This window comes from Saccostrea echinata, unplaced genomic scaffold, assembly GCF_033153115.1.
Source record: "Saccostrea echinata isolate AGI-Se365-2 ecotype Australia unplaced genomic scaffold, CSIRO_AGI_Sech_v1 ptg000034l, whole genome shotgun sequence".
In the NCBI taxonomy this organism is placed as follows: Eukaryota; Metazoa; Mollusca; class Bivalvia; order Ostreida; family Ostreidae; genus Saccostrea; species Saccostrea echinata.
Genome location: NW_026889783.1, coordinates 4,296,763 through 4,315,677, shown reverse-complemented (window position 1 = coordinate 4,315,677; position 18,915 = coordinate 4,296,763). Strand labels below are relative to the sequence as shown.

The 18,915-nt window shown below is 36.7% G+C and overlaps 1 protein-coding gene across 1 annotated transcript; it reads right to left on the bottom strand.

Moving 5' to 3' along the window:
- Nucleotides 1-1,681: 1,681 nt before the first annotated feature.
- Nucleotides 1,682-4,329, bottom strand: LOC133199597 (acanthoscurrin-1-like). The gene is made up of 5 exons (XM_061335434.1): nucleotides 3,969-4,329; nucleotides 3,740-3,795; nucleotides 3,327-3,614; nucleotides 2,886-3,296; nucleotides 1,682-1,794 (listed from the first exon to the last, which is right to left on the bottom strand). The coding sequence occupies exons 2-5, from the start codon at nucleotides 3,792-3,794 to the stop codon at nucleotides 1,778-1,780; spliced, it is 771 nt and encodes a 256-aa protein (XP_061191418.1). The 5' UTR covers nucleotide 3,795; nucleotides 3,969-4,329; the 3' UTR covers nucleotides 1,682-1,777.
- Between the last annotated feature and the right edge of the window lie 14,586 nt (nucleotides 4,330-18,915).

Sequence of the window (18,915 nt, the reverse complement as noted above, 5' to 3'; positions counted from 1 at the left end):
ATTCGCGTTCCGTATCCGGACGGTCAATTTCTACTACAAAACGTAATATTTCATTGTAAAATGACTCATTTATCCGGACGGTAATTTTTCAAAAATCGACTTTTTCACACTTATCTTGCATTCGTGTTAATTGTTGTAAAAACATTGGTCATGCAGTCAGTTTGAAGGCGGTTACCTGTGACCTACAAACAATAGCGTCTATAATTAGCGTGTGTTTACCCCAATTCAATCACACGTTTATCTTTAGTATGAAGCAAAGAATTTAGCTTATACTGTGCATTAATTAAATAATAATCTGTTCAAAATCATATTGCTAACCGTATGTACATCGGTAAATTCATGAGAATTTTGGAGAGTTGTAAATAAAATGAACAATAAATAACGAGCGATTTCGTAATGCTCTTTATCATGTTGATTGCGTTAGTTTAAAATACGAATCTATTTCTAAAAACGTTAATGTATTTGAAACGCTTTTTTCCCACAAGACATTTTACAAAGGTACATAATTGAAGAAATATCTCTATTTAATGTAGTACCATTTACAAACGTCCATTACTTTAGAAAAGATATATAAAACTTACGTTAGGTACAGATGTTGATTACGTTTTTCAAGGTATTTTTAATGATGGGAAGTCAAACTTAGCTTCTCTAGAAAAAATAATATTGATAATCAGAAAGATGGCTTGTGTTTACGAATGTTTTTAATACTTTGTTTGAGTTAGCTTGCAGTGTTCAGTTATTTTATAGTAACCCTGTGTAATGAATATACGGGGAATATATGGCGTTAGTTTATATTTGAATATTTTCAATGATGATGCTGAACAGTTCTGTCATATCATATGAGCTTCAATAAATATAAAATATGGCGAAATAAAACAACAGTAGATCAAAATTTGTTCAACCCATGAAATCACATGCCAAAGAGAAGGCGAATTAAAAAAAGGAGGTCTCAGCATAAAATTGCCCATCCATTTTTTTATTGTGGAAATTACATTTTAATATATTTTTTCTTTAATCAATTACTGCTTTTAAAACAATAAACCAAAATATAATTTAAAAGTTTTTTTTTCTTTGCTGTCACATTTTATACAGGAATGTGCATATATACATGCTTAAAGAGTGTTTTTTTGAGATGTGATTCAATTATCCGGACGATTCATTTATCCGGACGATTTCGTTGGGGACAGAGACGTCCGGATAAACGAGGCGCCACTGTATTTTAACTTTTGTAAGTTTTGTTTGAAATGAAAAAAATACATCAAGTTCATTACAAAATTAATTACTCTTAGTTTTACCTACCTATTATTACTAGTATTTCCTTTTTAGAGTGACTTTCCGTCCATGGACCCAGTGCAGCTCTTTCGGTATTTATCTCCTTGAAGAAAATTCAACCTCGCAGTCTTTTTACAGTGATTAAGGAACATTACAGCAATATATGAGAGAAAACACTTCTTATACAAAATTTGTCTCATTACCTGACAAATCATATTTTATCAAATGTTTCTGAAGAAGATTTTTTTTTACTTTTCTGCTATGGCTTAGGTGACAATTTACTGTCCCATATGCTTGAAGTTTTTATTTAATATTCAATTCAATATAGGTCTAAAGTTTCATGTGCTCTCCAGTATATCAACTCCCTAATCAATACTTTTTTATCGTCTATAGATACATAACACCTCCAGAGCTTGCAGAGAATTTATTTCTATATACACATACACCAGTCTACGATGATTCGATGATGGGCGTCGTTATCGGGCGTCGGTAAACATTTTCCTGCCTAATAATACTTCTTTCCTGAAAAAATAAAATGCTAAATCTTTCAGTAAATTAAGAAAATAATGCTTTCACCAAAGTCAAATTATGAATTTCAACCTTCAATGTGTTTTTGAGAAATGTTTACATAATTTTTAATGTAATGATAGAGGATGTTAATAATGAATTGATTTTTTCTTGCATAATATTACAATTCACAATGGAATAAACATAATTGAAATAAAATGTTTATCCGATATAAGATGTTACTTAATTTTGCACAACAAAGTTCCCATACTTTAATAATCTAGCAATTTGCTGTCTTCATCCAAGTTCATATCACCGTACCTTGCAAATATCCAATATTAATTGGACGGAAAATAATTGGCCTTGTTTTTCTAATAACAGCATCAAAAGTCTATTTCCATTATACGTTGGACCCTTACCTGTGTCTTATACTGGTTTGATCGAGCTTTATTAATAAGGAGACTTCTAAATTTTTCTATGTATCTAAATATAAATTAAAAGTTAACTGGTCTTCCTTAGGATTAGGGACCGCATTTTGTCAACAAACTATAAGGATCAGTATTGAAGCATTCATATTTATTTCAAGATTTTATCCTTGCTTTTTAAAGGTTATCTTACTCCCCCTTTTCTCTTTGGAAATATTTTGTTTTAAATTAAATCTACGTTCATGAGGTGTTGCTTGCGCATTAGATTAACAAGTTATAGTCCTGATGTTTTCAAGGATAAGATTTTCTATACCAGTGAATCCATGTGAAGGTCCTATTTTTTGAATTTACATTATATGAAGACATTTTTACCGACGTTTTCTCGCTTCTTTTTCGTAATTTATTTGGAGGAATATCTTATGTGAACCTTTTACTTCAATACATTATAATACAGTCCCTTTCAATTATCAGTGGATGATATGTGGTAATTTTGGTAAAAAATTATTGGATTGAAGAGAAATAGAAAAATGAAGAGGAAGACAGAATTATTAAAGATAATTTCTACGTAACTTTCAAACTTCGGGTGTGATAAAATACGTGTGAGAACACAATACATAAAACATATACATAATTTAAAAAAAAACAAATATAAAAGGAAATTACATGAACGTCCAAACCTACCTCCTAATCCACCTCCAATACCTCCAAGACCGCCACCAATACCACCAAGGCCGCCACTGATGCCACCAATACCACCACTGATACCACCAAGGCCGCCACTGATACCGTCAAGACCGCCTCCAATACCACCAAGACCGCCCAGGCCATATCCGCCTAAGCCACCACCGATTCCGCCTAGACCACCGCCTATTCCGCTTAAACCACCACCGATTCCGCCTAGACCACCGCTGATTCCGCCTAAACCACCGCTAATTCCGCCTAGACCACCTCCAATCCCGCCTAAGCCACCGCCATAACCCCCATATGGGAAACTTGATCCCAAAATTCTTAACAAGTAGATGATGTATTCAATATAATAGTAGAAATAATATCCTCCGCCTGGGTAGTAACCTCCTAATCCTCCTCCTAGTCCTCCAAAACCTCCTCCTAGTCCTCCAAAACCTCCTCCTAGTCCTCCTCCGTAACCTCCTAGTCCTCCTCCGTAACCTCCTAATCCTCCTCCAATACCGCCTAGTCCTAATCCTGCTCCCAATCCGCTTCCTAGTCCCCCACTTACAAAGCTACCAGAACTGAATCCGCTAGAGCTTATTCCTCCGGCTCCACCCAAACCACCGAGTCCTCCAGTTAAGGCACCTCCACCCAAACCACCGAGACCCCCACTTAAGGCGCCTCCACCCAAACCACCAAATCCTCCTCCTCCAAAGCCGCCAGCACCATGACCTCCCTTAACTGTAAATGAATTGAAACAATAATTAAATATTAGTATTCAGCCAAAACAGATGAAGAGGGCCATGGCTGATGCGGAGTTACCTAGAAAAGATATAGTATTCACAAACTTATATTAGTATACTTACCCGAGGCTTGTGCATACACAGCTAAAGCTAGAAGGACTGTAAACTTCAACATCATCCTTTAAAAAATAATCACGAAATAACATCCCGAATTGAAGTTATAAAGTATATTAATTAGTAAAAGAGAGGAATTGAAATTTTCAAATGGTAATTTGAGTTGATCCCATTAAAAAAAAGAAAAGAAATATTGAATGAACACTGAATGGAAAAAAATTTCGATACGTATGGCTACCTGTCCTGTTTCTGTGGGCGATGTATCAACTGAGGGGACCTGTACGCTATTTATATGCCTCCTTCTCCAGTTTCCTTAAATTCGGCGCTTTTTTCTGGGGAGGAGAACATGGACTGAAATTAACGATATGACAGAGGTGACATTACATAATATGTTAACAATTTATGTTGTTTATAACCCTGTCGATAAAATAAACATCAGGACGTTCTGAGATCAATGTTAAAGATCGAAATATCATCCCTGAAACAAATTACTTTCTTTTGATGTCTATTTCAGTCCGTGCATTTCCGGGTCATTTGCCATCAAATAACACGGATATTTATGTTTATTTTCTTGTAAATTGAATAGATGCAAACAATATAAACATAAGTTTTTAAAATATTTATTTAATTTCAATTAAACATTCTTAAGCATCATTTCTTAAACTTTTTGTCTTTATGATGACAAGTTGCGATTACAGTTATTTGTTTTTAAGTCCATTTTATTTTCTAAGTTATTTTTTTTCCTCATAAATAATAAGGACTGCAAAAGTATTTTATTTGACAAAGCTATAGAATATTAGCGAGTACTAGTAAGCCGGAAAAAAATGCAAATGGTTCGATAAATACGAAAGTGATCAATTCAATCTTTTTCGTTTAAATCTCGTGTACTTACTGAATTATTCGTTTTTGAAATAGCATATGTGCACATTCAAGGTAAAAGACCATCTCTTCATTCTGTAACACATTTTTTTTTCATATGAGTTGGTCTGCACCAGATCTTCTTTGTAAGTATACTAAGAATCTTAAAATAATAGAAATTTTTGGGCAAAAAACATGTCGTATGGACTCACTATACTTTTTATTACACTAAGTTCATTTTCTTTCCCGTGACATTTTGGAAGTCAAGTTTATCAAGGGTCATATGACAAATAAGGTTTATATGCCTTTGTACTTTAAAAAAATGAAATAAAAGAATAATACCTGTAATAAAACAAGAAATTCAAGAAAGATACTCAGAATTGTTTATTTATTGAGTCGAAATCCACATTTAAACCGCATTTTATTTTAGTTCTTGAGAAGATTTTTTAATGACCCCACACTATATTTGCCTTTTCTTGATCATCTCTTTTTGGAAGAAGACTTGGCCTTTTTTAACAGCTTAGAATCCCCTTTACCAAAAGATACTTTGTGACAATTTTGGTTAAATTTGGCTGAGTGGTTCTTGAAAAGAAGTCGAAAATGTGAGAAGTTAACAGGAACGGACAACCAGACAGAAGGACGGACACTGGACACCGGGTGATCAGAGAAGCTCACTTGAGCTTTTAGCTCAAGTGAGCTAAAACTGATAATTTAAGAAATTTTTGATTTTCACAAGTTTGTAATAATGCCATATCTTCGAAATTAATAATAACTATTCTATAAGTACTACATAGTTCACAAATTTAATTCGATTTTAAATACATTTGAACCATTTTCTATGCCTCGTTTTCCCAGTTTCTGTTTACAGTATGGTGAAAACTGTTGTCATTATCATATTCTGAAAATTGTCCATGAAGTTCAGGAGTGAAGAAGATGGAATTGCTGTATAATAAATACTAATATAACTTATCCCTACTCTGAGATCTGATTTCTGGTCACAAGGGACATAACTTTATAATTTTGAAAGAGGATTTTATATTTATCTTCTCATTCCAACAATTTGTCTGCTACATTTCTTTGAGTTATGAAAAATGTTTTCAAAGAAGTAATTTACTTTTAAAATTGGCTGCTAAATGTCAATGAGTAAAGAAGATTTTCAAGGGCGTAACATAAGTTTAATAATGTAAACCAACTATTATTCGCGTGCGAGAAATATCCGCGAGTTACGCGATCTCTTTTTATTCGCGAATAATTCTCGCCGCGAATTATTACTTTCTATTTTGGTTTTGTGTAGAACGTCTTCTCAGTCGCAAAAATTAATCATTGCGGATTGATTTCAAACTTACGAAACGCGAATAAACGATGTCGCGAATAATAGTTGGTTAGCTTAGTGCTTCCATGGGGTGTAAAAACTGGATCCATTTGGTTAATTATAGTGCAATCATGTTAATTTCAAACCAGTCTGCCAGCAAGAAAAAAATATTTTTGAAAAATGTAATGGATCTTTGACTAATTTAGCACAGCATTGCGGCCTGAACAATGGGTTATGGATTTTACAATGACAGAAGCTATTGAAAAAAGATTTGCGAGTTAGAATTGTTGATTTGTAAATAAAGGTAACAATCAGCAATCAAGCTCAAAAGTCCATTGACACAACACAAATTGTGTGCAAAGCAAACACGGACTCTAGGAACAAAAGAGGCGTGATCGGGTGCCATATAGGAGTAAGCTTCCTGTCGACCAATGATCAACTTAATCAGCCCATCCTAGTACCAGTTCCTTGAATTAAGGGCCCAGATTGGCAGAGAACCGTCTGGGTTTTTTTTATCATGCTTAAAGTCTGTCTGTTTGGTGAAGAAAATGAAGACATGACCCAATAATTTTTTTTTTTATAATTATTTCATTTTGTCTTGCTGGACATGTCATCACTAGTGACGTAGACATAGTTAGTAATGAGGACCTTAAATCATTTATTTTAAATGGGCCACAATTTATGGATCCCCGATCTTTCAACTTGCGTCATAATTTTATAAATATTATGAACTCTGTCAAAGATTACGGCAGGCAATGTGCCAAACATGAAAATGAAGACCTTGACACTGTCAAAATGGATTAAAAGTATCAGATGAATGTTGAAATCTCGCATTAAGCGATTGAGGGGCAATATGGACACCATCTATCCTTCTATAATTCAGAATTTAAAAAAAGAAATAGATTACACGACCAATAAGTACTGGTCCCAGTTGACAAAGTAGGTAACAACATTTTCTTTGTTTGTAAGGCTCATTATATTAAATATATTTTTGGAAAGAAGATACATAGCAGGTTGCAGTAAATGTTATCAAGCCTCTTTCTTCTTTTGTTTGTTTGTTGTTAACTTTCCTATCGAGAATTTTTCACTCATATGGAGACGTCATTACTTGCCGGTGGAGAGCTGCAAATTTTGACCTATACTCAGGGCCATTTAGTAGTGAGGGATCTTTTTCGTGCCAGCACCTACTGCGACCCGGGACCTCGGTTTATACGGTCTCATCCAAAGGACCGGCCTCCATGTCCCACAGTGGGATTTGAACCCGCGACGTAGGAATCAACTCCTTACTCCGCGACCCTAGAGCAAACGTTCTAACCACTGCGCCATGCAGGCGACTCAAGCCACTTTCTTTACTCTTCACTTACATATTAACAGCTTAATGGAGAAACTTCGGGAATATGGTAGAACAATATATTCAACAAGTGGTGTATATCAGATGTGGATATTTAAAACAAGAGGCCCATGGGCCACATGGCTCACCTGAGTACTTTGGCTAAGAAAAAGCAGAAATCAGTTCAGTATTCAAATGTGGTTCCGGCATTTGGTCTTCTATTGATACCTTGTCCTACCTCCAAGGACATGATTGGAACACATCTAAAACTACTCTACCTGAGAATGCGTCTGAATAAATATGACTGGCTTTGATGTTCTTGAGATTGATTGATTGTATGTTGTTTTACGTCTTGTTCGAGAATTTTTCACTCATACAGAGACGTCGCCATATACCAGTGAAGGGCTTCAAATTTAGACCTTTACTCGGCACTCAGGGCCATTGAGCAGTGAAGGTTCGTTCCTTATCGTACAAACGCCTACCGTGACAAGGGATCTCGGTTTTTAAGGTCTCATGCGAAGGAGCCGCAACTTTCATTTCAAAGCGCCGAGCGCTTGGCGAAGGAACAGATGATTCCTATTTTTATCGATTTAGGTCAGTCGCGTCCGTGATTCGAAATCACGACCTTTCGATCACGGAGGTTGTTCTTGAGAAGAAAATTTTTACTGATATACCCCTTATATTTTTTTTTATAACTTAGATCCTCTGTTGTGGCCCCAACCAACCTCAGGGGGTCAGGATTTACACAAACCTGAATCTATACCACCTGAGGATACTTCCATACTTATAATTATAATGACTAATCATGACTTTGCTGTTCTCAAGATCTTTGATCCCCCCTGGTGGCCCCACCCTACCCCCGAGGAGTCATGATTTGAACAAATATAAATCAACAATACCTGGGGATGCTTCCAATTCAATATGACTACACAAGACTTTGCTATCCTTGAGAAGAAGATATCTCAATTTTAAAGATGTTTTCCTATATATTTCTATGTAAAAATTTAATCCCCTATTGTGGCCACACCCAATCCCCTGGGTCATGATTTGAATAAATCTGGCTCTACACTAGCTGAGGATGTTTTCATAATGATATGACTAATCATGACTTTGCTGTTCTTAAGAAGAATTTTTTTCCCATATATCCCTATGTAAAACTTTGATCCCCAATTGTAGCCACACCATATCCCAAAGGGCCATGATTTGAACAAATCTAAATTTATGCTTAAATTATATCTGAGGATGCTTCCGTATTTATATGAATAAAAAGCCTTTGCTAACCTTGATAAGAAGAATTTTTCAAATTTTTTCCCTATCTATTGCTCTGCTAAACTTTGATCCCTAATTGTGTCTCCGCCCTCCTCCCAGAGATCATGATTTGAACAATTCTTGAACAATTCAATACTATTTCTTTAATTATCTCCCCAAGGGAGCAGGAGTGGCCCTTCAATTCCCCAGTTCAAATCCCCTTTAGCCTTTGGCTAAGGTGAGCTACAAATCCAAAGAACTTTTAGAAAACTCAAAGCACAAAACTTTACCAAAATCAGTAACATAAAAATGTACGACTTTTCAACACTTTATATCACCATTCCCCTCGATAAATTAAAGTTCAGACTTTTTGACGTCATAGACAGCTCCTTTGTCAATAAAAATGGAACTCATAAACTTATTTACTTAATAACTTTGTCATTAGTCATCTGCAAAATTATTTTATTAAAACGCATTCTGAGGTAAAAGTATTCTGAGGTTGATATTAAAAGAATGCTTGAGTTTCTGATTGACAATATCTATGTAGTTTTTCGAGATCTGGTCTGTCGGGAATGCACATGGGTACCAATTGTGCCCCGTTTTTAGCAGACCTATTTTTTTATTAATATGAAGCAGAATTTATTCAAAATCCTATACATTAGACAAGAAAACACTTGCTGTGGCTTTCAATTCGGCATTTAGATATATCGTATATTGTCAATTAACAATAGTTACTTCCATTCATATGTCGACTCGATAAAACAGTGAACTTGAAATAAAAGATACCACAGAGTTCCATATTTGTTTCATACACTGTATTTGGATATTTAAATAGAAAAAGACACTAATGATATTCTAACAACAAAATTCAAAGACAATAATGATAACTTCAACACTTTTTATTGTCAAAGTCCCTCACTTACGTAGCAATATATATATATATACCCTTATCACCTACATGTAGGATTTACTTCTCCCAATTGTTTTACGCAAAAGTATGCTCTACGTAAGGACAATTTCTTATGAGATAAGCTATCGACAAAAAAGTTGATGAAACAGGGATTTGAACAGACTCGTTTATGAACAGTCATCATTTTGCAAGTTTTATGGTCGAAACAAAGACCTTGTCCGCAAAATCTATCTATCATTAAGTCGAATCCTGACGTTTTTCATACTACTTGTTAGTCAATTATTTACACAATGAATTGTCTACCGATTTTTTTTTCGTGCCCGATCATGTCAAGGAGCACAAGGCTGGTATGACCGGTTGACAGCAGATGCTTACTCATCCATGGCACCTAATCCCACCTCTAATGTTTTCAGAGGACTGTTGTATCAATATCATAGTAAGTCTTCATAAGGAGATTGGAGTGTTTATTCAAGACAGCATGGCATGTCATGGTTTACAAATGGTGGGAAACGTGTAATCTATGTCGCTTAGGTGCTGTACAAAATCAGACTCTATTTTACTGAGGCCACTGATGTACATAATAAATGGGTACTATATTTAGCTATAATGTACATACACTGTAATAATGTTACATCTCCCTTTTTTTAAAGAAACAAAAATCCTTTTATGGACCTAAGCACTAAACAAGAATGAGATTACAAGATCATGCAATTTCAGTAACAACAATATTATAAACTGACTAGTCTATGAAAATAATACTGAAACAGTTCATTACACATAATACACAGCCTGCACATAGTTCTTTAGATACTGTGGCGGCTTAACAATGCGTCCGGAACGAGTGGTTCGAGGTTCCTCGAGCTTCAGTGGAACCTCTCGGCTCAGAACGACTATCGGTTTGTCAGGTAGAGTTCGATTGCTTTCAGCGGTCTCAGAAATTGGTCTAGGGCGGTTCCCACACAGAGCAGTCTGTCTGGAATTATCGACTGACTGTTCATTTGGAGTTGGGTAGTCAGGAAAAACAGAAAAGTCATTTGGTTTCTTAAGGTGAGAGCGGTTTCTCCTATAAATACCGTCTTGTGTTTGTACGTTGTACGATCTTTACCCTTTTTGCCAATGATTGTTCCTTTCTTCCAATCCTTTTCTCTCAGTTGTGACGGCTTCACGCACACTGTGTCACCTGGTTGTAAATCTCGCAGCTCTTTTGCTGTACGGTTGTAATAGCGAGCTTATCTGTCCTTTTCCTTCCTCATTTTCTTGATGTTATCTTTTTTTTTACCACATGGTGATAGCAATCTTTCTTTCTGTGGTATCAATGTTTTGTTCTGCGGTTCATTAGTCGCTGGCTTGGACTTTCTCCGATTCCTTGTGTCGGTGTATATCTGAAGTCAAGCACCGCAAGCCATGCGTCTTGTCCACTGTGCTTTGCTTTTCTCATAAGCTGCTTTGTGGATTTTATGGCATTTTCCGCTTTTCCATTCGACTTTGGGTATGCCGGACTAGATGTTTTATGGTCGAATTCCCATTTGACTTTGAAGTTTTTCAAACTGCTGGAAGAAAAATTAGGGTCCATTATCACTGATAACTTTGTCAGGAGTTCCGTGACTAGCAAAATGCTGTTTTAATTTGCTGATCACGGTAGCTGAGGTGGTGGACTCCAGTCTGACAATTTCGAAGAAATTGCTGTAGTAATCTACTGTGACGAGATATTGGTCATCACTTACTGGTGATTGGAAGAAGTCTACTCCTACGACAGACCAATCGCGGTTTGGAATCTCGTGCGAGATGAGAGTTTCTTTTTGCTGTGATGGTTCATAAGTTCTGTAAGTTTCACACTTTGAGACAAGATCTTTGATCTCAGAGTTCATGGACGGCCAGTATACACACTCCATAGCTCTCTACGAAGGCATCCTTCTGCTCCAATATGTGACTGGTGAAGCTTTCCCATAACTTCTGCACGTAATGCTTTTGGTATGACGCAATACACAATACCATCTTGGACGGATAGTTCGTCTCGCACATGAAAGTATGGGTGCACTTCAGCTGGTGCACTTTCCTTGTTCTTTCGCCATCCTTCTAGAATAGTCTGCTTAAGCAAGTCGTGTGCTTTGTCACTGGTCTGCTGTATCTTCAACATCCTTGCTTGTGAAATAGGTAAGTATTCCACCATGTTGATATCTTCAAATACTTTGAATAATTCCTCTGTGCAGAGTTCTGTAGTCTGTCTCTTGTGATGGGCTCTGGACAGTGCGTCTGCCACATCCATTTCTTTGCCAGACTTGTATGTGATCGCAATGTCATATTTCTGGAGTCGTGAGAACATGTGTTGTAGACGCTTTAGAGCCGAAGCAAGAGGTATCTTGTGAATAATTTCAAGGGGTTTGTGGTCGCTTTCCACAAGTACCTTGCGGCCGTATCGTATGTGTATTGGTTGAATCGTTCCATTCCGAATACGACAGCCAAAAGCTGTACATAATAAATGGGTACTATATTTAGCTATAATGTACATACACTGTAATAATGTTACAACCGTGTTTTCTCTGCTCCCTATTTGTATTGTTTCAATGAACTTTTGATCTTAATACTGTTCGTTATCTCCATATTCCATGAAATTATGAAGAGAAGCTCGAAAGGGCATGAAACTGATTGCGTGCAACTTTTTGCTACTCTTGTCAAAGTTAAGACGCTGGTAAAGGAAGTATCACAAAAAGCATCTGGTGTCTGGGAATTTATAACTTGCCCATTTAAGTATTCACTATACATATATACATATATGAAGGCTACTAGTAAAATACTCTGTAAGGATAAAATGAAAACCAAAGGAACTGGAAAACATGTTTTACCAAAGGAATTGGAAAACGTGTTTTAATATCAAGTGAAAATATACAATACTCAGTTACTGTAATACTGCTGTACATGCACATTGTAAACCAAAAAATCGATAATAAAAAAAATGCCACTCAAACTTAACAAAGGTTACAATAATGAGATTCACCTGCGTGAATTTACAGGTAAGGTTAATTGACGACACTGGTTTGCTAAAATTTATATATGTATACATTCCTGCCTTCATAGGTAACAACTCCCGTGTCCTCACAAACGACAAGAACCCGAGACCTGGCGTCACAATACATTGGACCTGGATATCCTGCTTTGAACTCGATGTCACTAGTCGCGGATTGCAAGTAGTTCTGAAGGCGGAGAGTAGACGTGTAAATTACTTTCAATTCGGTTTTTGTATGACATGTGATGATCATACTTCCGGCTGACGTCAGTGCCGTTATTTTCTCGCCATTCCTTGACCCAAGAGGTCCAAGATGTTCCAGTTTTGATGGACCAGTAAGGTGGAACTGTTTGGCTTCCCATTCGTTTGTCAAAAACAAGACTTGATCTCGAAATGGACAGTATTCAAAGTATCCCTTCATCATGTAAATAGGTTCGCCGAGTATGTCCTTTTCAACAACTTGGAGAAGCTGGTTGTCACTCCTGTACACGCAAAACTGCCAACAGAGAGACCCAATCAACTTATACCCAGACAAATGGCAAGATACGACCAATTTCTGCCCTCCACACTCGATGCCAAAACACTTATTCTTTGTAGTTATGATGTTCTTCTTGGTTTTAATTTCATAGTCGGGAGCAAGTGAAACATGGCAAATTTTCCATAATTTCGGTAAGGACACACAAAAACCTTCATCTCTTTCTGTGATGTCAAACGGGGAGCTGTCTTTAAATAAAATCTTACTCTTACATAAGCCGTCTCCTGCAAACAATTTAACGGAGGAGTTTGCGTTGTCAACTAAAATAATGATGCCGTTCCTAATTACGATACATCCAGTAATCAACGGACATTTTTTATCTTGTGTCAATTTACTGTCCACCTTATGGGTTAATTGAAGTTTAGGATCCGCCACTGGAGGGTAAATGCTATCAATCAACTGACAATTCAAAATTGCTTGTCGGAAAATAATCTCTGGATCTAGCAAACGAGCGAGTGCCAATGTTGACTTGGATTCAAAGTCCCATGCTTCCAATTCCTTTCTTTTGTTATCTATAACCTTCCTGTACTGATCAGCCTGTTGGGCAATACTTGGAAGGTCCTGTGTATTCTCGCAAATACCTTTGATAAGATTCCCGATCTCTGCCAATAAGTCTTTCGATGCTAACGCTATGTCGGAACTTTTCCTCATACATTCTGTTCTGGTATTATCAATGCAATTTTCGGTTTCTTCCTGAACACTGTTTACTTTCGATTTGATTTCCTTGAAAAGTTTGTCCAGACTGTCCTTTAGGCGTATCGCTAATCTTTCATTATGATCTGAACTTTCCCGTTGAAGTTCCAACACGTTCGTGTAATTCTCAATACATTGTTCGTAACAGCGTCCCCTTTCGGTGTTTGATTCCGGAATACTGTCTTTTATACCAATAGAGTCCTTTGGACAGAATTTGTGCTCATTAAACTTGCACTCTGCACACAATGGTTCTTTGTGGTAAAGACAAAGGTGACCCGCTAAAGCTTCATGAGAAATGCACTTTATTTCAGTCGACATCTTGGTGCTATGATCTGAAAAGTCAATCTACACAGAACTTATAGAAGTGTACTTCAAAGATTCTAAATATACCTACTTGGAAAATCCCAGTGTATAATTAAACTTTCCAATTTTAAATACAAGTAATATAGTAGAAACGTTGCCGACGTGGCATTTTTTGTCCCTTACTGGGAATATGAACTTGGGTCTGTCTGTCCGTCCGTGTGTCTTGCTGTATTCTGGGTGTGTATAATATTTTATCTCAAGAAGCCTTTAAGGACATACGCAATGTACCTTATCTACTGATAATTTATCAATATCTTAATTTACGATTATAGTGCCGTCAGATTCCGTAGACAAAAGTCAGCATGCATTACCAGGTTTGAAAAGATATCAATTGATAAAAATTCTTGTATAATTCAAAGAAAAATATACAAAAATTACTAAACATATATTCTAGATGTTTTGTTCATCCAAACTTGTTTTAAAAGAAGTGTGCCACAACATATATAGACATTAAAATGAAGTACACAGTTCTTTTTAGTATCAGAGCTCTTCAACTCCAGGGAAAACGACAATAAAGTTCAAACTACGTTGCGTACGTCCTTAAGCTTTTAATGCAATGAAATTTTATATTACAACACCCTATGGTTTAAAACATACCCTTATTGATTTTGAGGTCAAAAGTTAAAAGGCCAAGGTTATAAATTCATAAATTCTGTTTTTGTGTGACGCTTTCGTTTCCAAATGATTTCTAAAAAAGCTTTGAGCTTTTGCAATGAAATTTTACCACAACAATCTTTGGCCTAGAGAACACCCCGCGATTGATTTTGAGTTCAAAAAGTCAAAGGTCAAGGTCATAAATTCATTCATTCTACACAATATTTTTAAAAGTCTTCGAGCTTTTTCAATTAAAATTAATATCATAACTCCTTATGGCTTAACGTAGGCCAATCAGCAGCGAGGGTTCTTTATCGTGTCAACGCCAATTGTGCCACGGGACCTCGGTCTTTTAAGGTCTCATCCGAAGGATCCGCAACTTTCACTTCAAAGTGCCGAGCACTTAGCGAAGAAACAGTTGCTTCCTATTTTATCGACTTGGGTCAGTCGCGGCCGTGATTCGAACACACGACTTTCCGGTCACGGAGCAAGCGCTCTACCGACTGAGCTACCGTGACGCTATGGCTTGAAGAAGATTCCCTAAAAAGACCCGAGATTTTGCCAGAAATTTCACAACACAACTCCTCATGGTCTGAAAAACCCAAAGGTCAAGATCAGAAATATATATTGCATAAGTACGTATATAGTTTTCAGATGATTAATTTAGCTGTTCGGTAACCCTTTGCAATAAAACATTTGGTCATGAATTTCTTTAATTAAATATGGAGATAACAAAAAGTATTCAAACTCAAAGGCAATTTAAACAATTCTGGAGCAGAGCAAACATGGACCTCCAAAAACAGGTGGGATCAGGTGCTATGGAGGAGTGAGCATTCCCTGCCGACCCGTCACACCCGCCGTGTGCTCCCTGTCATGATCGGGAAAAACGAAAAAATCCGTAGAAAATTCAGTGTGTAAATAATGTCCTAACAATTAGTATGAAAAACGTCAGTCAGCATTTGACTTAATGATAGGTTGTATTTGCTTACAAGGTCATTGTATTGACCATAAAACTTGCGAAATGACGACTTCAAAAGAGACTATTGATATCCTTGTTTTATCAACTTGTTTGTCAATAGCTTGCCTCGTTTTAGAAATTGTTCATACGTAGAGCATGCTCTTGCGTATCGAATCAACTAGGAGACAAAACCCCATATGCAGGTGATAAGGGTATATAGCTACATAAGTAAGGGAAGTTGACAAAAAATTATATATGACAACACACACACACACACATATATATATATAACAATACCGGGTTTTCAAATTCTGGTTTAAAATAATAGAGTCAGAATTGTATTTTGAGATCATATGAGAAAATGCTTAGGAGGAATGTGAACAACCAATCAGTAAAGTCACTACCTGGGTTTCTAAAATAAAGGAAAAATTATTCGAAATTGGTTTACGATATATTTGGTCTGACCAAGATAAAATTAGTTGTAACAGCCATTTTTTGATAATATAAAGCAAATAATTATTGACACTTTTGTACAGAATCCATGGCCGTAGGAACCGGGGGGGGGGGGGGAGGGGGCCGTGTCCCCCCCCCCCCAATAATTTTGCCGATATATTATACACCTATTTACTGGCTATGAGGACAATAGCAAGTTTATCGTCCCCCAAGACAGCGACTATTTCCCGAGGGGCAGCCGAGGGAAATAGTTGCTGTCGAGGGGGACGGTAAACTTGCTATTGTCCGAATAGTCAGTAAATAGGCGTTTTATTATACCGAAGCCGACTTTACTTTTGTTACGTCACAAACCAGATACGTCGCAATACAACAACCCATATAGTTTTGAGATGAAAAACGAGGGAAATGGAATGCTTCCGGTGAATAGTTTGATGACTATTTCACCATGGGCAAATAGCACAAAAACTATTCCACGGTAGGGGCTGTTTAGAAAAAATAGAAGATTTATTTGTCATACTTTTATGTAGAAAAAAATTCACAGAGGTGTAATAAAGATTACTAATACTATAGTAAACTTAGATATTACTATATGCTTGTGCCCCCTCAATAAAAACGCCTGATGACCCTTTTTTTTCTTTTTATTTGTCAAGGAATTTTTGGTAGTTGACGACCTTTTTTTTTTTTGCTTGTCGGGAAATTTTTGGTAGTGCCCCCTCAACAGAAAATGTATGGCTGTACCCCCCCCCCCCCAACTGAAATTGCTTCCTACGGGCCTGATCAATCTCCTTGCAGATATCAATAATTCATCTAGATGTATGCTAATTAAGAACATTAATGACCACTTTATACTGCAATATTATTTAGTAAAAGCTATTCCTAGTATTTATAAAAAGCAAATTAGCAAGATAAGACTGTCATCAAATAATTTAGCAATTGAAAGTAGACGCCATAAAAATATCCCACGAGAAAACCGAATATGTGAACTGTGTAGATCTGAAATTGAAGACGAATTCCATTTTGTTTTAAAAAGTCCACGATAGAAGGACTTATACGTGTAAAATATATTAATTTTTTTTTCTGGGAAAAAGCATCTATGTTTCAATTTATACAATTATTATGTGCAAAAAAATGTTAAAGAACTTTGTAATTTTGGAAAATTTCTGTACCATGCTTTTAAAATGCGTAATAAATGTCATACTGTATTATAATCATGACGATATTAAACTATAAACGTACCAGATAGCTTTATCGTTTATTAACTTTTAATACGTAGCATATGTTTAACCCTGATGATTACAAGTAGGCCTTGCTATCAAAAGACAACAGATAAAAATAGACGGGAGGATTTCCCTTACGAATATTTTATGAACGTTTATTTTTAACTTCGATCACTTGTAAATAAAATTGCGCAGTTTCCTGGTGACATAGCACCAAGATGTCGACTGAACAGTTGTGTTCTCTGCACGCCGCTCAGGCAGATTATCAGTGCCTGAACCACAAAATCCCCATGTGTGCAGAGTGCAAGTTTGCTGAACAGCATAAATACTGTCCAAAGGACGCCATTGGAATAAGGGAGGAATTCCCACCCTCCGACACTGAGAGCGGACACCATTACGATCAATGCATAGAAAACTACAGGGAGGCCTTAGAACTTCAGACCAAAAGTTCAGATTTGCAAGCACGGTCACCAGCACGCGTGAAAGAGAGCTTGGACACAATATTCAAAGAATTTAAATCGAAAATAAATAATCTGCAGGAGGAAACAGAAAAATGCATTGATGAAACCAAAACAACGTGTTCGAGGAAATGCTCAGAGATACAATCTGCATCAAGTAATATATTGACAGAAATCGGGAATCATATGAAAACACTCTGTGACAACTCCCAAGATGTAACAAATATTTACCACCTCACACTGCAGTACAAGAATATAATAGATAATAAGCGCAAAGAACTGGATACATGTGACGTGGAATACTTGCTTAGTTGGAAATTAGCTTGCTTACTTGATCCAGAGAGAATCATAACATTCCAACAGGCAGTACAGACAAGTCAACTGGTAGACAGTATCTACCCTCCAGTGGCGGATCCAAAACTCCAACTCATCCGAGAACTGGATGCCAAACTGCCCTCGGAGAAATCTGCATCCATAACTGGCTGTGCTATACTCAAAAATGGCATGATAGCTTTAGTTGACAATGCAAACTCTTCAATTAAACTGTATGAAGCGAAGGGTTACAGTGGCACTTCCCTAGTAATGGAGAGTCCTCCATTTGACATCACTGAAAGGGATCAAGGTTTCTGCGTTACTTTTCCAAAACTATGCAAGATTCGCTATTTTACTCTCTCTTCCGATAATACAGTTAAAGCAAAAGACATCATTGATACAAAAGGAAAATGTTTTGGTGTTGAGTACAGAGGGCAGAAATTGGTTGTATCCTGCCATTTGTCTGGGTATAAGTTGATTGGGTCTCTCTGTTGGCAGTTTTGCGTGTACAGGTGTGACAACCAGCTTCTTCGAGTTGTTGAGAAAGACAGATTTGGCAACTCTTTCTTTATGGCTAATGGATACTTTGACTACTGCCCTATCAGAGATCAAATCTTGTTTCTGGGAAATGATTGGATAGCAAAAAAATTCCATATTACTGGACCATCACATTTAGAGTCTCATGAACTGGGATCCAAAAAGGGTGAGAAAATACTAGCACTAAGGTCTCGAGGAAGTACCATCATCATGTGTCACAAGAAATCTGAGTTTCTCTCCTCCAAGTGTGCCCTCCTTCTACAAAGCTCTTTGCAGTCAGCAGCTAGCAGCACAGACTTGACTGTAGAAGACCCAGGACCCATACACTTCAACATGAGGTCTCGAGTTCTTGTTGTTAGTGAGAAACATCAAATGTTCAATGATCGAGGCAACATTGCTTATG